Below are 26148 nucleotides of genomic sequence, written 5' to 3' on the forward strand. Positions count from 1 at the left end.
CCCATCGGCAGGATTGCTATTGGTGTATGAAAAGTCCTCGACACATTTTAAAACTCGTAGAAATGCAACAAAATGGCATATACATATGCAGTTTCTGCTTTAATTCTTCACAGGTTCAAGAATTTTTTATGACATTGAAAAAAAGAAAGAAAAAAGTAAGTATAAGTAGCTTACTGTGAAGGCTGTATCGTCACAGTAAGAAAAAAACAAACCTAATGTGAGGTGTTCAAATATTTTATTAAACAGAAAGCGGTACTTTACATTAACATAGTTTGATATGTGAACCGTTTGTTGACATGAATTGAACTTAAGTTACCATTTAGAAGCGTTTCAAGCTACAAACTACGTTAATGAAAGGTACTGCTTTCTGCTTAATAAAACGTTTAAACACATCACATTACATTTATTTTTCTTACTGTGACTATACAGTCATCACAGTAAGCTATGTATAATTACACTTTTTCTTTTTTTTTCTTGAACCTATTGCACAAACCACTTATTCATACTACAGTTTGTTGCTTCTTTTTTTTTTATGAATTTTTAAAATGTGTGGAGGTATTTTCGGACACACATAACTCCTCCTCATTATTTTATTGAAAATATTTTTAATTTATCATTTTATCAACATAGAATGATTGTGATTAATAATAATCTTAATAAATATACAAAAAAATGTTAATGGGGCATTCCACGGCATTTTTGACATTATGTAGAGTACATAACGTGACCTTTTTTTACCATAACTTTTTAATTTACCGTTTGATTTGCAAATTATTCTAATTTGAGCTGGTGTGTTGGTAGGAAAAGATTAAAATAAAATAATATGCTAATCAAGCAGTAAATTAAAAAGTTATGGCAAAAAAGGTCACGTTACGGACTCTACATAAATGTCAAAAATACCGTGGAATGCCTCTAATATCACATTGTTCCAGCTAATTTTTGAAAACATTAATTTTAAAAATATTAAAATTTAGCAAAATAAATAGGCTGATGAATATAAATGCTTTGTGGTATTGCATATTAATAGAAAATTAATCGGTTATTTTCTGTAGTTGAACTTTAGTTGTACTGTAGTTGGAAAAATATTTGGGAGAAAGATCTTTTCTTAGAGTACATGTCATGTTGACTGATTTTTCTTAGGTCAAAAAAGGTCAGTTCAGTAACGTTAGCTAGCTTGATCTTTAAAAAACTAGACATTTAGTTTTTAAAAAAGCTTGTTTTGAAGCCAATTTCTATTAAGTTCTTTTTTCTGCGATAAACCAAATACTTCGGTGAACATCATTCCCAAAATATGCAGCACTGAGTATAATTGTTTTTAAAGAAACTAAAAAAAAAATTAAATGTTTCCAGGGCTCCCAAATGGTCCGCTTTTCCCGCCATAGTCCGTTTTTTAGGGTTAAGTTCGCTTTAGACCACTTTTTAACATTTTGGTCCGATTAGTCCGCTTTTATAATGTTTTTACTTCAAAATCAGATTTTAAAAGTTTTCTATTACGTTAAAAGGTATGGTACACCCAAACACGCAGTCGTGGCGCCTTAACCTGACTTTCCCGTATTATGTCGCTTCAGATTGACATCATTACTCCTCCTTCAACCGCTGCAGCAAGGTAAATCCACAAAAAAGAGAGGTTTGGGGGAGGAGTTATGACGTCGAATCGCGGAGCAGGGTGCTACAGATATTTCTCGGAATTTCAGCCTCACGTTTGCAATAACAAATGAACTTTCCGATCTCAAATATTCCTTTATTTCAAAGTTTTCATTGGATCCCTAGCTCTTGAGACTGTTGTGGAAACATCCCACAACTCGGAATGTTTTAGCCTTAGAGTTGTCGCGCGTTAACTGTAATAGTAATGCTGCTATGAACCACTCCTTTTGCAAATGAATTCGGTATAGTAATCTCGTGGTGCATGGCGCTGTTTTTTTTACTGGCGCATATATTCGTAAATTTTATGCCCTTGAAAAACCTTGAAAAGTTCTGGAAAAAAAAAGAGGAAAAGCACTTCCATTTTCCAAGTGCTTGAAAAAAAGCATGAAAAGTTTCTTTATTCCTTGAATTCTTTCAAAAATCATTACAAGCAATCTAAAGCATACTTTAGATTGCTTGTAATTCTTTTAAAAATATTTCATCAGTGCAATTTTCTGAACATATGTTCGATATGAAGTATCGCGAGAAATTGCTTTCATGTTTGAGGTTTCAATCCTTTTGCATCTTGTAAATATTTTGATGTTTTTTACAATTGGGAGCTTATTTAGCTTATTTTTCGTTTAATTTCAATAATTAATGAAGGAATTAGTTTGGAAACCATAACAACATTGAACTTACACGGACTTCGCAGAAAACTACTTCTCACGTTTGAAATTTCAATCCTTCTGCATCTTGTAAATATTTTGATGTTTTTGACAGTGGGAAGTTATTTTGACATATACTACTCTAGATTAGCTTATTTTTTGTTCAATTTCAATAATTAAAGAAGTAATTATTTTGGAAACCATGGCGACATTGAACTTACTCGAACTTCCGAAAATGAGTTTTAGTGTTTGAAATTTCAATCTTTTTGCATCATGAAAATATTAAAATATTTTGCCCAATCGAATGTTATTTTCCCAAATGCTACCTTAGATTAGCATGTTTTATGTTTAATTTAGTTGAAAATAAATTTTATGGGAAACATGCCAAAATTGAACTTGGTTCGTGAAAATTTGCTTATCTGAGCTTTCAATTGTTTTCCATCTAATAAATATTTTTATATCTTTGGCAATTTGAAATTACTTTGACATGCTACATTAGATTAACTCGTTTTAATTTTTATTTAAATAACTAAAAAAAATTTTTTTTTGTTTTTAATTCAAATTTCTAGTTTTGCAAACTTAATTTTAATTATTATTAGCTTATTTTTGGTTATTACTGTTTTTTTTATAGGGAGGGGGGATATTAAATGTAAACAATTGAGTGCATAACATTTTAACTTTGTGTTTGTATTTGAAACAAAGTTGAATTATAAAATTTTATAGAGTTGAATTTATGTGCATCATTTCATTGTCATGCTGCCTGCCAAAGAGGGGAATTAGTCCCCCCCCCATAAAAGTTCAAAGCACTCGTGGCCTTGCAATCATGGTTTTTTTTTTTTCTTTTTTTAAATCTCAGCTTTGATTCTTGAAATATACTTTGAAAATGAAAATTGCAAAACTAAGCCTTATGTGATCTGCTTCTTTTTGTGATTAAGCATTTCAGACATTTTTAGGAAAACTTTCAATACAGTAGATCTTTTATCGAAGTGTCTCTTGTAGAAAAAGCAGTTTGTTTTCCTATATTTTTTATATTACTTTCTGTTATTTATACGTTAGCATTAAATGAAACCTGCATGTAATATTTATAGTGCGAATTTAGGGTAGTACCTTAAAAAATATTTTTTTACTCTTGAAAAGTGCTTTTTTTTTTTTCTCCCTAAAGGGTATGAACTTTGTGATAAGAGATTAAATTTAAAATTCAAATGTAAAATAATTTTATTATAAACTCAGTTGTAGCTTTGTTGAAAATCAAAACAATTATTTTTTAAGTTTCACTGTGAGTCATGGGGACGTGCAAATTTCTCAGCAAATAGTTAAATGAAACTGATGAAGATGGGAACAAAATTAGAGACTGGGGGAAAGCAACAAGAGAACAACGTTTTTTTTTTTGGTGTATGATAGATTAATATCGGTTGAGAAGGGATATAACGCTATTAAGAAGCATTACAAGACAGAAAAACATGAAAATAATTTTAAACTAAATAAAGATGAAGCGCAGCTTCATCTATCCTTCAGTGAGACTACCAGCATCCCTGGTTCAAGTCAAAATGTATCATTATGCCTATTTAGTTCTAAAGAGGATGCCTTAAGTGCTGAACCCCCCCCCCCCCCCATCCAAATATTTGTGTAAATAATATTCTATGGATAAAAAGATCAGTTTCACAGGTGATAAAGGAATTGTATCATTATTATAGCTAATTAACCAATTACGTTCACGAATTTAGCAACTGGCAACTAATTTGCCTTTTGTGCTTCCCTGAGTTTAACTATGAGTGGTCCTCCCAAGGTCCTCTTTTTGATCCTAACTGGTCCTCTTTAGTCCCCTTTTTGATTGAAAATGGTCCTTTTCTGAAGCTAAAATGTGTTGGGAGCCCTGTGTTTCTGATGTTTGTTGAAAATTAATTTCTCTGTTTTATAATGTCCTTGTTGTTACACTAAATTTCATGTTTTTTTTTTTTTTTTGAAGACTGCTATTGCACTAGCTATTGCTCATGAATTAGGCTCAAAAGTTCCCTTCTGTCCAATGGTTGGAAGTGAAGTATATTCATCAGAAATAAAGAAAACTGAAGTTCTGATGGAAAATTTTCGGCGTGCTATTGGTAAGTTTTTCTATTTAAAAAAAAACCCTCGTTTGCTAATTTCTCACTTTAAAAAAATTTAAATTATTAACAAAATATGATTAGTAAGTAAAGGTGATAGAATTAAATTATAAAATACTTTGATAATTTAATCATTAAAAAAATTATGTGGTTTCACTTGTTCTTTTGTATACAAGGAAGTATATGAATATAAAGGTAACTAAGTAATTTGTACTGGCTAGTTGCAGTTGTTTGAATCGTTATTTAAAAAAGGTAAAAATTTAAAAATAGCCTATTTTTTTAAAGAGGGATTTAATCAATGCGGGACAATTTTACCAAACTTCTCTCAGTCATCTACACAAGTGTATGCATTACAAATAATGTTTTATTTACTTCAAGCCTCTGGTACAGCAGTGCTTAGTTTTACAACCTTCATAATTGCAGGGCTCATAGTCCTCCTACATCTCCTATATTTCCTATATTTTCACAATTTGTCAGATATTCTCCTATTTTTCCTATATTTTCTGACTAACTCCTATATTTTTTTCATTGGATGTTAAATGCTGCCCAAAAATCCAAACACCTTTCATCCATTTTTTTTTCTTTCTACTTCTGGTTTATTATTTTTGTGAAATGTACAAAATATAGATGCTTTTACTTGCAACTTTTAACTTGTTTTCAATTAATGAGTTTACTTTGTAATTTTAATAGTATAACATGTTAACTTTAAGTGTACTGCTATAAAAATTTTGAAAGCTTTTAATTTTGTCACATATAATCTTACATGTAGTATATAGTGTTCACTCTAGAAAAAAAAAAGGGCAGGGTGCTGGTCTTTGAAAGGGGCACTATTTATTATAAAAAGGGCACTATATATTTCAACGTAGTCTTCCTCCATCTAAGACCAATGATGGACCTCTCAAAAAGTACTGAGCCCCCCCCCCCCAAAAAAAGAAGAAAAATAACATTTTAAGGCTGCTCTTCAGTGAGGGAAAACATTGAAGTTAGGGTGTAAATGACTTTCTTCCTTGAACGATGGGAGTGAACCTGAATCAAGTGATTGACACTTCAACGGCCAATGGAGTGGACGGCAATCGATGTAAGGCAGGAACACGTGACCTGTCACAGCTGTCATTGTTCTGAAGGGAAAGGAACCCCTAAATGACCCCCGTCGTGAAGAGCAATCAAGGAAATTAGCTGGCGGCCAAAACCCCACTTGAACAGTACCGACGCGAAGGTTGAACAGAACAGAAAATAAAGTCAGTACCAAAGGGTCTGAGGTAATTTTTTAAACAAAGTTTTTTTTTTGGATATGCGTTCCCAGATTTTATATTCATGAAAAATTGATGAATGAAATGAAAATTTATCATAAATTGAACAGGAAAAACGATTGTCTTCTTATTTTTTTTAAACGATGTTCTCAATTACCACATTCGAATCTTATTTCGTTCATAAAGTTAATTCGTTTCTTGTCTGAAGTTTAATTAAAGAATGCAATTTTTTGCGTTAGGATATGATTATATATATATATATATATATATATATATATATATATATATATATATATATAAACATAAGAGGTGTAAGCTTAGTGTAAAACTGTGGTATAGTCCCGGAAAAAAAGTGTGAGGGGTGAGGAGGGATAATTACATATCGGTTATCGGATATTTACAGTCAAGAGGTGGAACAATGCTGATTTTATTTTTAATTATTGGGAGGACGGTAGAAATGGCGTAATCAGAAAACAATTTCTGATTAGGATATGGTTACATTTCAAAGAGGGGGGGGGGGAATCTCGCTATTTTTAGTATATATATATATATATAATATATATCAGTGGCGCCGACTCCATAGGGCTTGAGGGGGCCCGAGCCCCCTCAATAGTTTGTTTTGGGGGGCAGAGCCCCCTCAATAATTTAAGAACATTATTTGTCATATTATGGTTTCTAAAATCACAAAATTATGTTAATATTTTTTAATTTCCTTGTTTGAAGATAGTTACATTGCAAAATACAATCAGTAATGAATTTAAAAAAATAACTATTGCGGTAGTAAACAGGTTAATTGAAAACGAGCGGTGTGAATAATGATAGTGTTACGGTACTGAGAGCACTCATAGAATTTGTCCCAGTGCCCGAACCTTCGGGTGAAATCTGTCGCCGGCGGCGCTCTCATCTAAGTGTTGCTGATCTGGAAAAAATCTATCAGGGTTTGATTTGTATATTAAATGGAAGGCATGATAGTTTTCTTCAGTTATTAGAGTCAATAAAGTAATCTGTATTAACTTTTTAACTCTATTAAAGCATTAATTTTGAGACATTATTTTTATTTATTGAACTCTGAGCCTTATTTAAAACAAGCTTAAATTAGTTATTTCACTTATAGTACTCAGTGCGACAGCAATTTTTTATGATTTATTCTTTTAATGATAGTTTATATTTATTTAAATATCATTTCAATCTTCTCAGAGCTATGTATTCACTGCTTTGTAATAGACTAAAAGCATAATTATTACTGTAAATTAAATTAGCTTTTTACGAAAATACCATGCGTTTTTTTTTTTTTTAAAGCCAAAAAATGTGTTGGCTTGTCGAGTTTCTCAGAGTGTCGATTTACCGAGAGTCGAGTTTTTGGGGTTCTAATGTTCATCATATGATTAAAATGTTTAAAAAATTTTAAAACTCACTACTATTTTTTATCTCAAATTTAGAAAATTTCCCCTGGCAAGGCCCCCATTATGGCACTCTCCCCCCAATAGTTGTTATAAATCGGTGCCACTGGGAATTCCTTTCCATGCAAGTCAAGAGCACTACCTTGTATAGTGCCGTAGCCTAGCTATGGCACTTCACGGCTCCCCCAAAAATGGAACTGTAAAATTGTTCCTCATTTAAGGCAAGTGACATGATCTAATTGAAGCAGAAAATTTAGGTACCAATTTTTAGATTGTTTTACTTTGAAAATGCCACGTCACATATTGTTTCTTTGTATAAATTATACGTACCAGAAAATATATAAGTTAGCATTTTCAAGACACAAAAATCTGAATTTTTTTCGGGGGGGGGGGGGGGGGGGCTCCGTGCTTTAACATACTCCCTAGACCCTGGTGACATCCGGCCCCCCCAATAATTTTTCCAAGTCGGCGCCCCTGATATATATATAAACACTATCATACATTATATTTATAATCTGGACAAGTCAACCAAAATGAACTTCACTATAAATGAACTTCACTACTCAGTTCAATAGGCACCACAGGCTGCTCTATGATACTGGTAGACAACACATTTGATAGCAATATCAGGATTGAACAAGAACGAAAAAAATCTTTTAAAAGAAGGAAAAATGAAAAAATCCCAAAATACCCTGGGGCCTCATCAGGGGGTACTCCTCAAGGGTAGGGAAAAACCATGAGATGTTTTGTGAGTGTTGCTGGCAAAATTTGCCTAAAAAAAGCAGCACTAGTCCCCGACATCTCACAAAACAAGCAAGTGGGTTACTGAAAGTCCAGGATATCAGCATGACATGAAATACAAACATTGAACTTTTTAAAACAAAAAATACAAGTTTTATCTAAAGAAAATAGAGCAATTTTTAAGCTACAAGATTTATATAAAGAAAATAGAACAATATTTAAACCACAAGAGAAATAAAATTCATACCTGAACTCAAAATAAAAAGAAAAAACGAAAAAATTTTGGGATTTTTTCATTTTTTCCTTCTTTTAAAAGATTTTTTCGTTCTATTTCAATCCTTATATTGCTATCAAATATATATATATATATATATATATATATATATATATATATATATATATATATATGGTCGAAAAAGCAATACTTCTGCAATTCGATGGAGGATATGCAACGCTGAACTGACATTTTTGTTAATTAATCAATTAATATTTTAGATATTTATTTATATTTTTCCTGTGATTCATCATGCGCAGGGCTGCATTTGTTTACTATCAGTAAACAAATCATCCCGCAAAAACATAGATAATCAGCATGGTGACTAGAGCAGCATACACAAGACTAAATGATTAATATACTTCTTAAAATTGAAATAATTCTTTTTCAAAAAAAAAAAAAATAATAATAATATTTTACGCATCAGACGAAAAGTGCAACAGGCTATAATAATAAGTAGTTGGTAAGTCTTTTATTGTAGTGTTTTTTCGAAGCACGCAGTTATATGATGTTTGAGAACATTTGAAAATACATTTCGTGGGTGGAATTACACGAGCAACAGGGAATTACTTGCAATAATGTACTTAAATTAAAAATACAAGCTGCAGTTTACTTGCAGTACACTTGGAACAATGTACTTCGACTTATTCAAATGCAAAATGTTAGGAGGAATAGAATAACTTTTTAAAACTTTTTTTGATTTTTTTTTCTTTTCAGGTCTTATTTTTTTCTAATGGTTTTCAATTTTTGGTTACATTAGTTATGCATTGCTTTCTGCGATTAGAAATAGTAATAATAATAATAACAATAATCAGAAATGCTTTCCTTTCTGCGGATACTATGGTAAGAAAAGCAACGACTAAAAGCACAATTTTCAGAAAATTCATTCATGCTCGCATTTCGAAATTAAATGAAACCTCTTTATTACCACACAATGTTGACAGCTTCGTGCAAACGAAGTTCTAAACTTGATAGCTGCACTCAATCAAGCTTTCATTGACGCAAATTATTGCAATCAATCAAACAATCGTAACAATTACGTGGAATATTCCCTACTTACGTCAATTGTTTGCTCGTAAGAATGTGAACAATGTCTTACATACGTAATTTATATTCAGAAAAAAATATCAGAATTGAAAATATAATCCGACATTTGCAAATCACACATTAGTATACTATCCTTTAAATTTAAAAAATATTACAATTTAATTTTTCTCTTTTTGTATAAAAGTATTCATGAAACAGAATTTATAAATTGTTGAGTGTACTGACATTTATTGCTCTAATTTTTCTTTTTTTGATCTCTTCTCGACTTCCCGGGGGAATTTTAAACTGTTAGCAAAATTAGGGTAACTCAAATAACTCTAGAACGTGGAAGAGAAATCTGTCAGGCCCAATAAAAACTTTTTGAATGTTGTAAAAGACAGAAACACATGTATCTATCTCTATTGATAAAGATGTTCTTAGTAACCCCGAAACAAGTGTTATTTAATTTGCACGTTTGTACATTAAAATAGTGTAATTTCTATGTCAATAAATGTTAACATTTAAAATCAACAAAAGTTGAGAGATGTGCGCAAAGTTACGTGAGACTAATACCAATCATTCGCCCTCGAATACCTTATTATTGCTTTACCAAGACCAAATATATTCTTTTTTTGAGCGACCACAGTTGGTTATTGTTAGTTATGCAGTGAAAAAGACGTTACTTGTAACGGGGGGGGGGGGGGGCAGAAACACGTGGTCTGGAGTGTTCCTGCACATTTGTTTTATCTGCTTTAAAAATTATTTATGTTTGGTGGACTAGAACTATAATTGATTGGTATACAGTGAAACCCCTCCTAACGGACACCCCTTAAAGGTGGACAATTTTTAATTCCCCAGTTCCAATGCAAATAACATTATTAAACCCCTGTCCTGCGAACACCTCTATATTGCAGACAAAAAATTTGTCCTGTTAGTGTCCGCATTAGAGGGATTTTACTGTAATTTGTTTTAATTCCAACTTGATTAATCATACTTTTTATTTATTTATTTTTAATTTTAAAAATTATTTTTTTGTAAAATTTTTGACTCAAACAAAATTGTATATATAATGCGTAATTAAATTTCAGCAGGAATTTAGTTTTAAAAACTATTATATGGACAAGGAGGTCTATACTACTATTCCAATAAGTTCAAAATTCATCACATGTGTGTCGGTGGTTCTTCTTAAAACATAATTGGTACTTGGTAACTCGGCCGAGTAGTGCAAGGCCGAGTACTCGGTAACTCGGTACTCGGCCGAGTAGTGAAAGGCCGAGTACTCGGTACTCGGCTACTCGGCCAAAGTGCTACTCGGTACGTCTCTACTTATTATTGCTTTACCAAGACCAAATATATTCTTTTTTTGAGCGACCACAGTTGGTTATTGTTAGAGACGTACTGAGTAGCACTTTGGCCGAATAGCTGAGTACCGAGTACTCGGCCTTTCACTACTCGGCCGAGTACCGAGTTACCGAGTACTCGGCATTTCACTACTCGGCCGAGTTAACAAGTACCAATTATGTTTTATGAAGAGTTTTTAAAACTAAATTCCTGCTGAAATTTAATTTCGCATTATTTAAAAAAATTTTGTTTACGTCAAAAATTTTACAAAAAAATTATTTTTAAAATTAAAAATAAATAAATAAAAGGTATGATTGATCAAGTTGGAATTAAGACAAACTATACCAATCTATTTTAGTTCTAGTCCGCCAAACATAAATAATTTTTAAAAGCAAATGTGCAAGAACACTGCACACATGTGTTTCTGCGTTAGAAGAAACGTCTTTATCGGTGCATAAAATGTGAGCTAACAAATGTTAAGATATTCGACAAAAAAATCTGACTTTTGACAGATGCCTTTAAATCAACAAGCTCACATTTTGTGCATTGAAAAAGGAATTTCCTGTAACGCCAAAACACGTGTCTGCAATGTTCCTGCACTATGCTTTTAATGTTGTTTTATTTCCCTTTTTTTTAAGCAAAGGAATTTTTATATTTCTTATAACTAATTTTTGTTTGTAGCAAAAATCTATTTTTTATGCAAAAATTTCATATTTTCTATACTCACCTTTTTTGCACAATTTTTAATAAATAAGTTTTATTAACTTTGGGGACATTAAAATAAATATTTATTCCATTGAAGCATTAAAAACTTCATTATTCTCAAAATTTAAAATTGACTTGTAAAATGATTGCAGAATATTTAATATGCTTGCACTTTTTTATAAATTTTAAAACTGTCTTGGACAATATTCAATTTTTTGCAACTACTCGGTATTGGCCGAGTATCTGATCAAAATTTGGCCGAGTACCGAGTACTCGGCAAATTGGCCGAGTATGCCGAGTACCGAGTAGTTACCGAGTACTCGGTACATCTCTAGTTATTGTTTTCACTTGTTCGTAGTTGATGTTTTTTCGACTTTATTTTTCTATGCTTTTAATGCAGACTCGTCTGTTCCACGTGTCTTCGCGAGCATGTCCCTCCTCCTAGGCGGTGAAGTTCATGTCCCCTGCCATCGACTTTACTTATTCCCGACCCTCTCGATTATACACAATACTTTTCAGACAAAAACAGCATTCAGTCAACAACGTCCAGCATCCAGCCCCTGGAATTCATTTGAATGTAGACGTCTTGTATTCAAATCATGACTTTTACAAATATAATTTGGATAGGAACCATTTGTAGAAATAAGAAACCCAACGAGTAGGGTTCTACCACAATTCGTGATTGTGAAAAACATAATTCAAATTCAAGACGTCAAAATTCAAATGAAAGCTATGGGCTGGATGCTAAATGTTTCTTTCTTTTCTGTTCGGTATTAATTTCTTTTTTTTTTTTTTTGAATTTTTTTCCCCCATTTGTGAATAATATTAAGTAATGATAATGTTTCAATGAAGTTTTAACACCATTTTAAATCGGGTGTTCCAAAATATCTTCAATTTTTAAATGTGTAAATTGTAAATAAAATATGCACTTTAAAAAGCATGAGCTTTGTGCAAGAAGTAGATAAAAGTCAAAAACAACGTCTTAAAAGCACAAATAAAAGATGTAAATTATAAGTGTAGAAAATGCATTGCTTGATTGAAAACTTGTGGCTATGTATTTGTTTTTTTTTATCCAGGATATTAAAAAACTTTGACCTTTGACACTTTGAATTAAAATTCAACTAGAAATTTGGTTTTTCGTACTAATATTCAAGCCGTATATATTGTATTTATGGTTCAGTTCCCTTGTTGTTTACCTTTTTATAGCGAAATCGAGGCTATAAACGAAATTGTTATTCGGTTCCTTAGACTTCACTATAAACAAGCGCGACTGCACAGTGCATACACACAAATATATATTGATAAAGACCGGCTGAAATTGAAAAACCTTAGGTTTCAGGGAAATGTTTTAGACGTTAGACAAATTATTTTTCTGAGCTTATAAAAATTACAGTGTAACACGACTACCGAAAGATTCTTAGAACATTGTGCATTCATCCAGTTAAAAACAAAATGGTCAGTGTTCTCCCCCTTCCCCCATCAGTTCTCTAATTATCTGTAAATTTAAACCAGTGGTTCCCAATCTTTTGCACGTTGCGACCCTTTTTTGGCCAAGTAAAGGACCTGTGATCCCGTAGCCTACATTTCAGTAAAGTATCGCTAGGTGTGGACCTAACCTGGCAACACTGAGATCCTACATTACAAAACTGCTATGTTAGATTCGATCCACCCCCAACTATACTGTGGTAGGAATAATGTTTCGACCGAATAAGGAACGCTACATGACCCCATTTGGGGTCACGACCCTGGGAACCCACCCCTGCTTTAGAACAATTTTTTTTATACTCATTCATGCTTTAAAGAAATGCAGGTATGTATAATTTTTCTCCTTAGAAAGTTTTCAAAAGAAAAATTCAGTGAAATCCTGTTACAACGTATATCAGTATAACGAAATACCCGTTTCAACCAAATAAGTTTTCAGTCCCGATTTTGAAGTTCATTGTTACTGGATTTCACTGTATTATGAATTACATGATCAATGTGTACATACCTTGTAAAGAATTTTTTACGAGTTTGGCTCGAGAAATTATTTTCAAAAATGTTTGTCGAGCTGTGGAAAGCATTTTATGCGTTTACATTTGTAGTAACATAGTATAATATAGACAAATATAGATTCCAAATATCTAGTAAGTATCTGGAATACGGTTTTGGACCCCGGTTTTTTTTTTAGAAATGGTCGCATTATTTCGAACAAAGTCTCAAAAGAGTGCTGCAAATATTTTGCCAGATTTTTTATGGAGCAAAATGTCAAACAGTACCTACCACCTTTTTCAACGAAATTAATTTTTTCTCGAATTTTAAACAATCAAAGAATGGATATTTCAAAAAAGCAAAAAGTACACGACACAGATAGAGGCTTGAAAAATACTCGGAAAAAAATTTACATGAAAACTTCAAAGGAATTTGTAAAACCTTCATCCAACTTTCCCCGCAGATTAACATTGGATCCGTAGGCTTTCAGACTCTCAGTGAAAAGCATCCTTAAATTTGCTTATAAAGTAGCATTAATATACATATTTATCTTTCTTTGGATGCACCAGCTCCATTGTTTATGCCTTCTTGATGCAGTGAAAAGTAATAGGGGCAGTGCATCCCCAGAAATAAAAATATTCATTAATGCTATATTATAAGCATACTTAAGATCATTTTAATCTTAATTATATCCGTGAATTAATTTGAATAACACGGAAAGGTTCTTCACTGAAGGTCCGCGATGCAACTTTACGCAAAATGCGATACTTCCTTTTTTTAAAAAAAAATTTACAACGTGAAATTTTTTTTTTTCGGATATAGGGTTTATAGGTTTGAGTCCTATACTCTGGTTTCATGCCAAAAAATAAGGGAAAAATTGTAAAACAAACCCCTAGAAAAAAGGATGGGTTTTGATGATTTTAAAAATATAATAAGTGGTAATACCCCCCATGAGTTAACCAATTTCCTCCATATGTTCTTGCGTACAAACTTAGCACCTCTCTAGAACCTCAGAAAAGTATTAATGTATATTATAACGATCCCTTCCCCTCCAAATAAAAATAATGGTTATGAAACTGTCAAAAACTGAAAAAAATTGCGGGCGACATTTCCAAAAAAGCGGGACGTGTGAATGGAAAAAGGTGGTCATATTTGGATTCAGGAGGTCATTTAGCACAAGAATTCACAAGAATTATCTCAGAAGCACTCTTTAAAAATTATATTCTTTCTAAACACAAATCGTGAAGATGTTTCCAAGCATGTGGATTCACTTTCAGAAGCACTCATTCATTCCTTCATTGAAAAATGCCTCCGGAAAAGAGGGGAGTACTAAATGGAAACGGTCGTTTGCGCTAATGATTGTAAATTTTATACACCTCACCCGGTTTTTCCCCTCAAGAAAAGAGGGACCGGTGGAAGGCGTGGCTTAGTAGAGAAATTGAGCTTTTTCGAAAATATTTCAGATGGTTGGAACTTTGATATTTTTTTAGAAATGGTCGCATCATTTCAAATTTAGTCTCAAAAGAGAGCTGGAAATATTTTGCGTGTTGGGGCGTTCTTAAAATTTCGATAGCACGATTTGCAGCTTTTTTACAGAGCAAAAGAGTACCTCGTTTTTGAAGAAATTCATTTTTTCTCGAATTTTAAAAAATCAAAGAATGGACGTATCAAAAAAGTAAAAACTAAAATACACAGACATAGGCTTGAAAAATACTCAGAAAAAAAATTGACCCGAAAACTTCAAAGGAATTTTGTAAAATAACATTCAACTTTCCCCGTAGGTTAGCATTGGATCCGAAGCTTTCAGATTCTCAGTGAAGAGCACCCTTAAAACACCTTGCGAAAATTTCATTAATTCCTCTGTACCATGAGCAGCCCCCCCCCCGCCTCAAGTGCGTGCACAGCGGGGGGGGGGGGGGGACACCTGTTGGCCCAGGCCTGATCCTCAAGGGTGTTCAATATTTTTTAAACTAGGGGTGAAATATAGAGGCAAACAACATGGAGGGGGACACGGAAAAGTCATTTGTGACCGGCCCTAAAATTTCTGTGCACCCCCCCCCCCCCCGATCGCCAGCATTGACTTCAGTATTGAATATCATTTCTCCCTAAAAATGCACTTATCTGGGATGCACTCTCATGGTTGGATTGCCCCCCCCCCCTCCAAATGCCAACTAAGCACAATTTCCAAACTCCGTAGGAACATTTAGCTAATGCTGAATCTTTGCTTTGGGTGTGTTTCAACACTTTTCAGGCCATAATTGAGAATACTTTTCCTATAAGAATAAAAAATTTTACGCATTTCAAAATCCTTTGAATTTCATTGCAAGATGAACAGTATTTAATTACGGATCCCACCTTCTTATCTAAAAACTGCCTAGTAATGTGCATTATGGCATTAAGTATTTTAGTAGACATCAAAATCATGATGAATGTAAATTCAACTTTTTAAAAAATATTATACTTCAAACAGAATAATTATTAAAATACTATGTGCAGTGCTTCAAAAATGCAGTCATAGCAAGGTGCAAAACAAAAAAGGCTTTATTTGAATGCCTAGTGTTGGACTTGACACAACTTCATGACACAAAAGTGTTTGCAGATGTATGCGCTACCCAAGCAGCTGGGGCCAATCCAAGATTTTAATTTCACTGACAATTTTTATGAAAATTTAATACATCAGCATTTCATTTTTCTGATTTTTTTAAAAGCAATATTATAGTTTTTTATGTATAAAAAAAGAAACAATGCAAGATCATTTTAGTTGGGAAAAAGCACAAGTATGTCAAAAGTGTGTTTTCAATTAATGTCAATAAGTTTTTGTAAATAATCTGTTAGTATACAAATCGTATTCAAAGACATTACAAATACTCAGCAAAAAGGAATGAATGAATGAATATTTCGCAGAAAATTTCCCTGGCAAATTTCACACAAAACAATGTTTTTATTTCAAACTTTTTTACTTTCTTCTATATCTAATATATAGAAGAAAGTATTGGATTCGTGCAAATTTTCGAATTTCGAATTTTGACGGATTCGAACGTTTTGAGGTGTGCTGAGTCCATTTCGACCATTTTTGGAAAATGTCTGTGTGTGTGTGTGTGTGTGTGTGTGTGTATGTATGTGTGTGTGTGTGTGTATGTATGTGTGTCACGTCTGTGTGTGACCAGTTTTTTGTGGCCGCTCTACAACAAAAACTACCGCATGAAATCGAACGAAATTTAGTACACATATGTGCCCCTATGTGAACTTGTGCCCATTAGTTTTTGGCGCGAATTCCTCCAAGGGGGGTGGAGCAATGGGACGTTTTTCGAGTTACCCGTGCTTGCTATTCCTCAGGAAGTTACTGGCGGAATCAAACAAAATTTGGTCCATATGTTGGTATTAACAGGAACAGGTGCTGATTCAATTTTGGTGTCAATAACTCAAACGGGGGTTGAGCTATAGAACGTTTTTTGTCGTCAATTGTGACTGCTGTATCTCAAGAAATAATGAACGGAATGAAAGAAAAATTTATCGGCAAGTAGCCCTTAGTGGGTATAAGAACTGATTTTATTTTTGTGTCAACAGCTAAAAAGGGGGTAGCGCAATCGCCCGTTCTTTTTTTCCATTGTGAGTGCCCTATCTCAAGAAGTAATGCTACGTTCTGGTTGAAATTTGGAATATATGTGAATCCATATATAAACAGGCTTTGGTTCTATTTTGACGCCGATCGCTCCAAGAGGTGTTGTTTTTTTTTTTTTTTTGCGAATAAAAATATTTTTATTAATGCAACAATAAGAAAGATAAATCGTAATAGATTGTCGTCTGCGTATTTCTCGTGATTTTAATTGTATGGAAATGATAGGAAATATTATCTCAATGATTTAAAATTTTTAACTGTTGCCATCTTATGTTTGTTAACAAATAAAATATTTGTAATTCATTCAAGCAAGGCTTTTAAAATAACTTTCAATTTTCGCTCTTTGCTTTGCTTTTGCAATAATTCAGACATTGGGTCAAGTTTTTGCATGTGTAATTTTGTTTTTGTTGGGAATATTGCTTCCTCGTCAAGCATGGGGAGAGATCAGAAAAAAAAAAAGAAAAAGAAAAATATAGAAGAAAGTTTCGTGATGGCCACAACATACTAGTTCTTTTTTTGGGGGGGGGGACTAAAAATTCAAGATAACAAAAAAAATACCCTTGTATTTTGGTTCAGTAGACTTTGTACTGTGTACTACTTAGAAAACAATAAGAAAGTTCACCAATCAGAAACAGATGCGAAAAGATTGCTTCACAATCACTAGCAATGCAACAAAATTAGCTAAGCCTAATTTGCACGTGCAAACGAAAAACGGACACAAAGGGTTGAAACGCTACGAAAATGGCTTATTCATACGATGTTTGTTGCTCAATTGAACATCCTATTTCAAAAATTAATTTTCATTTTGGTGAAGGTGTCGTTTTTGTTACATTATTTTCGTTAAACTTCCGATTTTGCAAGTGCAACTTCGTGGAAGTGATGGTTATAAATGGGGTAAAATCGACCAGTATTGGACCTTGAAATTGTTAACTAGAACAGTAAATGAGTTCTGAAACAATAATTTCGCAAACTTAGTTATTTCATTTTTTTTTCAAATTTTTTTATTAATATATTTTTTTAGAATTTTTCGCGGGTCAGTTCAACAGGCTTCGCGGGTCACGTTTGGCCCGCTGGCTATAGACTGTGTATTTCTTATACTCTAAGGAATTCAAGCACTGTGTTAGTTTTCAAAACTTTATCAATCACTTCAAAATAAACGCTTTTTCCAAGCCCTTCACAAGGATTATCAAGAACATACGAACCCTGCTTCTGTTCTGTTTTGCAGGAAAGAAAGAAAAAGAACAGCTTGAAATATTTCAGTAAATTTCACATTTTTTCGGCCGGCATCATCGCCAAGAACCGTGTATTTTCTGTTCTGCCGGACAAGTAGTACCCTTACTACTTTTTCTGGAACTGGTGCCCCCTGGTCTTACAGATGAAAATAATATAGGAAGACTATCTACCACCCTCTCTCTCATTGTTGATTCTCAGAAACTGAAGGATGGGGGGAAGTTAAACAACAATCCCCCCCCCCCCCCCCCCCCCCCATCATCGCGGACAACCAAACACCTTCCCTCGCCCTTTCAAACCCATCCTCAGTAGAAGGGAGAAATACATCTTTTGTTTCCAACTGATAAATCTGTTAGAATTCCGAGAATCTCATCCCCTCTTTGCCTAGGTGTTTGCATCTCCTTTTATTCATGGGGACGCAGAGGAGTAGCTAGACCCGACTTTCGCGGGGGGTTTCTTCATTTCTATATATATATATATATATATATATATATATATATATATGTAAATTTTTTTAGTATTAAAAAAAATATGAGATGAATCTTACATACTTTGGAATGTGGTGCCCCAATTCCGATACTTGTGTCAAACAAAACAAAGGCAAAGAATTTTTTATTTTTTTTAATGTTGTGGAAAATTCAACATTTTTTTTTCTTTCCCCTCCATTTCATTTAAAGTGAAATTTTCTAGCAATGTCTTGTCAAAACTAGTCTATCCAAATCAGGGGAAAATCAAATATCTGATGAGCGTGTTCCATTCATTTCAGTGTGACTGCTTAATTTAGAGGCTAACACACATCTACAAAAGCTGGCATCCCTGAAAGCTAATAGATACTTCCATTTCCGCCTGTAAACTGGATGTTTGTCTTTCAATCTCATCGATGGTCAGACTATAAAGACTTTTTTTACTAACTTGGTTTGCACTAAAAGTATGAAACAAAATAAAAAAAGACTTCTTGAATTATAACCCGCAAAAAATGAAATTGCTTTTCATATCGTTATATTTATATGTTGCTTTTTATGTATTTATATTTATGCTAATTCTAAAGCAGTTAATAAAATTTGAATAAAAAAAGTTGGGGAAGAAATATTGGCGGTAGAAAGTTATTCGCTCAACATCATACCATCAGTTCTCCTTTCAAGTCTTTATTTTTAATTTTATTAGCTGCTTTAGAATTTACATAAATATCTTTTGAGAGAGCAACAGCAATTTCGGGTATTCTAAACAGAAGTCTTTTTTATTTTTTACTTTTTAATCCGAACCAAGCTTTTAAACATTTTATTCATGTAATGTTATGCAGTTTTTCTTTTGAATTAAAATAAAATTACCTTCAGAAGGGTCCGATGGGACTAATGCTGCTTTGCAGACTGTACTTCGTTTTCTTCACATGACGTTAACTTTCTCTTTTTAGAGCAATCCTTTTCGTCATTTAAATTTTTCTCTTTGGATTGAAAAAAGCTTGTTATCGGTTTTTCTCGCTTCATTATGCAACAACTTTCACTTAGAATGTACTTTTTTAAACAGACTGTACGTTTCCAAAAGAAAACGCAGTAAATACTGGCTGAAAAATCAATGTGATTGCAATGTATACTCTGGTTAGCAAAGGTCGTTTTGACTATGACCTATGACACACACGAGACCAGACCAACAAAAACCTCTATCGTCTCGAATTCCGGTTATGCTATCATTTTTGGATTCGAAGCCCAATGATCTTTAAAGCAGCAAACAAAAACATTTTCTTCAACTCAGAAACAGAGGAATTGTCTTCAAGAGCTGAGGAGGCAGTGGAAAAAAGTTAGAAATGCGTTCCACGAATAGGCTTTCCAGGAAGATTAACCAAAGGACAGTCGTTTCGCGCACTTTCTTGGGAGAAGAGTAAAGGGGTGAAATTCACAGGTTTGACATATGTAAGATGAACATTTCATGTTTATGGTTAAAGGTTCTTCAAGTTAAAAGCCATTTCGCTGTTATCTGGATTAGTAGTGTTCTTTGGTTGCTCTCTTTCTTAAAATTGCGATTCCTTAGAAAACCGAAATGATAGGAGTGAAAAGAAAGTATAAGTTTTTTTTCAAGTGATGAAAAAAGGAAAATCGTAGAATACTGGCCAAGTTAGATTTGCTGCAATTGCTAACCTCAAGAGGATAAATAATGAATCCAAAAAAAAAAAAAAAATCAGGGACCAAAAAGCAATAAAAGACTTTTTCTTGAAAAAGATATACTTAAAGTTTCTTTTACTGTCAAAATGATTCCTTAAACTCGCAATAAAGCACTCAATAATGTAATAATAGAATGAATGCCTAACAAAACTAATAAAGAGGAATTTTAATCAAGAGCCCATATTGTCTTTAGTATCGATTTCAAATTTTCACCATTATTTTTCATATTTCAAATTTCTATAAAAAGTTTCTTAAGCCCCCGCATTTCAAAACTCATTATCTCGATTTTTTTCCTAAATGTGAAATTCAAAATATACAGATTCGAGTGTATGCAATATTCCCACTGCGGGGCTCATTCAATTAAATATATTTAACAATTTGCGGAATCTATGACAAAGAAAGGCTGCATATACATGGATTTAACGAATCAATCTCATTTCTAAAGTGAAGTGTCAAATTTCACTCAATTATCAAAAAATTTGCAGCAGAGGGAGACGTGTTTATGCTTGAGGGTCACACATGGAACAGATTTTCAATGGCATTGTGGGGGGGGGGGGGGAGCGAAGTGAATTTTTGACCTTTGTTACTCAGAAAAAAGTCGTTTTGATTATTTTTTCATTTTCTTCCTTTCTCTTCCCTCTTCTTTTTCTCTTTTTTTTTTTTGAGACTAACGTTTCGGGGGGGGGGGAGGTTTTGTCCCCCCCCTTATCTATGCCCCTGTGGGGACGCTTTCAGGGTGAAATTCTGGGGACAGTGGCAAAACATGAACGTTTTTGCAGACGATCGCTGGACAAATAAAATTGCCCCGATATCGTGGCGGGTACTAACAATGCTTCAGACATCTTTAAAAACGCAGGGCGCATATTCTTATTTTTGAAAAGGGCGGGGCGCATTTTGCGATCTAAAAGAAGGGCAGGGCGCTGCGCCCTTCAAAAACGGCCTAGCGGGAACACTAGTAGTATAAATGACCGGTTGTAGCTCGAAGGATTGTTTTTGAAAATGCATTTTCAGATTTTGGTAACAATTTAACGTTGAGCACTTCAAATGTTCCAAAAATCTGTCTTCATCTCAGTTTTTTTTTTTTGTGCCTCATTTTTTTATTTACTCGGTTACGGGTACAAATTGGAGAGGATAATGGATGGTTCTAAGCTCCAGTTGGGCGCTTCTTACACCCCCTTTCCTTTGACAGATTACGGCAAATTCACCCTTTATACAATATGTGTGTACATATATATATACATACATTAACTGTAAGTTATGGAGTGAGCACCTGGTAATTAAATCAGCCACTTATGAATTAATTCCTCAAAAACGAAACGAAATCCAGTTTTAACATTAAAAAATTGCAGAATATTTGAATCAAGCATGTCCATTAATTATGTCGCTTGATGTCCCTTAAATGAATCAAGTGGATGAGAGTGACATCATTTTTCTTTCTCTCTCTCCAAAAAACCTGATGCATTAGAGCAGTCTTTTTTTTTTCCTTTGCCTTTGTTTAGTAAAATTAGTTTTTTCCCCTCTAAATTGTGAAACGAAGGGAAGGCAAAGTGTTGCACCCTTTTTGTAATGATTTTCTCATGATATGTCCAACAGAACCAGTGAGACGAGAGAGACATGGAGTTGACTTTTCATCGGTAATGTTAGCATTAAAGCAATAAGGTACCAATACCGAGGACTATGGGTAGATTTATGACATTGAAAAAAGAATGTCCAAATTAATTATTATCTAGTTTAAGCAATCGATGAGAGATGCATTTTTCAAAGCACGTAAGTTAAAATCTGAATTCCGTAATTGCTTTTTCATACTGTTTTGTGATAATTTTTTAAAAATAATCAAAAAATGGATATTTTGAGTATGCAGTATACTTCTAATAATATTTCGTTTGACCACAATTTAATAAAATTCTCTGAAATCGTATGTGGATTAATTGTTAAAAAAAAGAAAAACACGCACACAGAATTTTGCTTAATTGAATCAAAATTTTCTTAAACAAACATGATTCATATAAGCAACTGTGAGTACAAAAATTCACTTGCTCGCATATCTGTGACTCTTCACATTGCTATGATTTCATGCACTATAGAATTGTATTGATATTGGCGCTCTTTTTTTTTCTTTTTTTTTTTTGCACAGTGCAAATTAATATTAGATGCAATCCTTTTACAAAATTCCTATATGTTTTTATACCAAACTCCTTTATTTTCCCTTTAAAACTCCTATATATTTTGCTATCAAACTCCTATATATTTTACTGTCAGCCTCCTATATTTTTCCTTTTAAACTCCTATATATTTTTTTGCACCTGCTATGGACCCTGTAACTGAAAGTTGGGAAGAATTTTCTGCTTCAAAATTTATTTGGAAGATTCACACAGCAAAATGTTTTATGTACTTTAAGCCTCTGGTACTGAAGTGCTTATTTTAACGTAACTTTTCATGCTTTAGAGTTGTGTAAAATATTTTGCTTAAAAATTTCTTTCCTGGAAGACTCACATCATTTGTTTTATTTTATACTAGTGGCACCCGTAAGGCTTTGCCTGTAGTAGAAAATTTAAAGGTCTTTTAGTCGCCTGTATATTTACAAGAAATGGATGATGAATTTCTCGGCAATAAGCTATGTTAATTTGCTTGTCCATACTATGGTAATTCACTTGGTACAAAGGAATGAAATCCACCAATGGCGGGAAAAATAAAATCGTAGAAAAAGAACAAAATCGAATTTTCAAAAAATCGCTTTGAGGGAACATCTCTATGTTAAGAACTAATTTTGTGCCAAATTTCATGAAAATCAGCCAAACAGTCTAGGTGCTATGTGCGTAACCGGAATCAAGACATCCAGAGACAGAATTTCAGATTTATTATCAGTAAAGATAATAGTAAAATTGTCTTCTTTGTTTCTTTGAATATTTAGCTAAGGAAATTGTTTGGTTGGTTGAGTAAATTTATTTATAATACTGTCAGCTCCACTTAATCGAATATTGTTCGGTTCCAAGAAATATTGTTCGATTAAGCAGGGAAATTTTCTTTACCATTCTAAATTGACAACATATCTTTTAAAACGTAATCAGTACCTATATAAAGGAAATAACTATAAAAAAGTTTTTGAAATTAGCTAAGTAAACAACAAAATAGTTTAATAATTTATATAAATAAAAAGTATGTACAAAAATTATAACATAGTTGCTTACAATTTGAGTTGTGAATTTTTGTTTTAGGAAAACTTTTCAGTACAATATTTTTGAAAAATTCTGTAATAGTGAATTGCTTGCTCAAGGTATTTTGGGAACACTTTCTGCAGGGGCGCCGACTTTGAAAAATTATTGAGGGGGCCGAATGTCACCGGTGTCTAGAAAGTATGTTAAAGCACGTAGCCCCTCCCCCCCGAAAAAAATTCAGATTTTTGTGCCTTGAAAGTGCCAACTTACATATTTTCTGGTGTGTATAATTTATACAAACAAACAATATGTGACATGGCGTTTTCAAAGTAAAATAATCTAAAAATTGGTACACAAATTTTCTGCTTCAGTTAGATCATGTCACTTGCCTTAAGTGAGGGACAATTTTACAGTTCCATTTTGTGGGGAGCCGTGCCATGCCATAGCTAGGCTACAGCACTATACAAGGTAATACACTTGACTTGCATGGAAAGGAACTCCCAGTGGCACCGATTTATAACAATTATAGAGGGGATTGTGACATAACGGGGGCCTTGCCAGGGGAAAATTTTTAAATTTGAGATACAAAAAATAGTGAGTTTTAAAGTTTTTTAAGCATCTTAAAGTCATATGATGAACATTAGAACCCCAAAAACTCGACTCTCGGTAAATCGACACTCTGAGAAACTCGACAGGTCGACAAATTTCTTCGCTTTGAAAAAAAAAAAAACATGCATAGTATTTTTGTAAAAAGCTAATTTAATTTACAGTAATAATTATGTTTTTAGTCTATTACAGCAGTGAATATATAGCTCTGAAAAGATTGAAATTTTATTTAAATAAATCTAAACTATCATTAAAAGAATAAAGCATAAAAGATTGCTTTCGCACCTTGATTAATATATGTGAAATAACTAATTAGGCTTGCTTTGAGTAAGGCTCAGAGTTCATTAAATAAAAATAATGTCTCAAAATTAATGCTTTAATAGAGTTAAAAAAGTTAATACAGAGATTACTTTATTAACTCTAATAGTTGAAGAAAACTATCACGCCTTCCATTTAATATAAAAATCAAACCCTGATATATTTTTTCCAGATCAGCAACACTTATTTTGATGAGATAGCCGCCGGCGACAGATCTCACCCGAAGGTTCGCGCACTGGGACTAATTCTATGAGTGCTCTCAGCACCGTAACACTATCATTATTCACACCACTCATTTTCAATTAACCTGTTTACTACCGCAATAGTTATTTGTTTTAATTCATTACTGAATGTATTTTACAATGTAATTATCTTCAAACAAGGAAAGTAAAAAATACCAACATAATTTTGTGATTTTAGAAACCATAATATGATAAATAAAGTTCTTAAATTATTGAGGGGGCTCTGCCCCCCAAAACAAACTATTGAGGGGGCTTGGGCCCCCTCAAGCCTTATGGAGTCGGCGCCACTGCTTTTCTGACTCCTTTTCTTCCCTCCTCGTATGCCATGTTTTACATTTCATATTTATCAATTCATCATAGTCTGAAATGTGTATATTTCTTTGTGTTATTTAATTATCGATTGCACTATTTATTGTTTTTTTTTTTTTTTGTAATGGCAACAACAAAAGAAATGAGATAGACAAGAGGAAATATTTTCACGGAATATGATTTTTCTTGCCCATTAATGCCAAAAAATATTTTTACGTAAACAATTGCTCTTACGTAACTTATTTCTAATTTATTCAAATTTTTTCTCAACAAAAATATTTGCTACACCTGATAAATATTATTCGATTGTCCAGGGAAATAATTCGATTAAGTGGGGATCTTCAGCATTGTGTCTATGGGGAAATATTCCGTTCTGGGAGGTTTTATTGGTATAAGAGGATATTTGTTTATCCATTGCCCGTTTAAGTGGGGCTGACAGTATTTAAAACATTCATAATTTTTAATTTCATTATATTTCCTCTATCATTTGCTTAGTTGTATAGCGTTATCAATAATGATTCAAAATAAGCTATGTTTAATTTTACTCATGAATTCTTTCGCAAAATTCTATGCCATTTGAAGATGTATATTTAATAATGAACAAATAAAAAAACAATTTTTTCTACAGCTCAGAGATCCATTACTTCTGATGAATTTGTAAAATTTCCTACATTAATCCATAATTGCAGTAAATTTAAGTATTTGTATTTAATATTTCATTTATTGGAGTTTAAATATTGTGTGCCAGACTAGTAAACACCTGTCTAAATATTAATTTCATTTTTTTGAGGCTTTTATCATTCAACTGATTAAACATTGCGTTTCAATTTCTAAAGAAATTTATATTCTTGAGATAAAGGTTCTTAAATAGTTATGAAATTTGTTTTGAGATATTGTAATTATTATGACTACTTTTGTTCAGTTTTTAGATTTTTGTATTTTAACTAACTAGACTTTAATCTTAATATATAAAAATCAATGTCCTGAGATAACATATATATCTATATATATATATACATATATGTATCAACGCACAGCCGAAACCGCTGAAGCTTCAGACTTGAAATTTGGCAGGCATGTCCGCATGATTACAAAAATAACCACTAAGAAAGGATTTTTCGAAATCTCAATTGGTTCGGGAGAAATTAATTAAAACCCCTTAATTTCTGCGAAATTGAAAACCTGTCATTGAAATTCAAATCCCTTATTTTCGAAGGCTTTCCTCCATTCAAATCATTATTCAGTACTTCATCTCAACTTTTGGTCGATAGCGAACTATAAATTTGATATTGTTTTTGTTTCTCACGTGATTCTTCGAGGCTTTTCTCAAGTCAAATCATAATGTTTCTGTCTTTTGCTTTTATTTTTTCAAAACTAGAAACAAAGTTTTTAAGAACATCATCACAGGCGGACTATCC

The 26148-nt window shown here is 32.9% G+C and overlaps 1 protein-coding gene across 1 annotated transcript in view; it reads left to right on the forward strand.

Annotated features, from left to right (window-relative positions):
- LOC129233418 (ruvB-like 1) overlaps positions 1 to 26148 on the forward strand; it is a 49084-nt gene that overhangs the window by 2123 nt on the left and 20813 nt on the right. The window contains exon 3 of the mRNA XM_054867448.1: positions 4255 to 4387. Within this exon, the coding sequence (XP_054723423.1) occupies positions 4255 to 4387 (133 nt within the window). The remainder of the gene's footprint in view (positions 1 to 4254; positions 4388 to 26148) is intronic.

The sequence above is a fragment of the Uloborus diversus genome, unplaced genomic scaffold, assembly GCF_026930045.1.
Source record: "Uloborus diversus isolate 005 unplaced genomic scaffold, Udiv.v.3.1 scaffold_40, whole genome shotgun sequence".
Classification (NCBI taxonomy): domain Eukaryota; kingdom Metazoa; phylum Arthropoda; class Arachnida; order Araneae; family Uloboridae; genus Uloborus; species Uloborus diversus.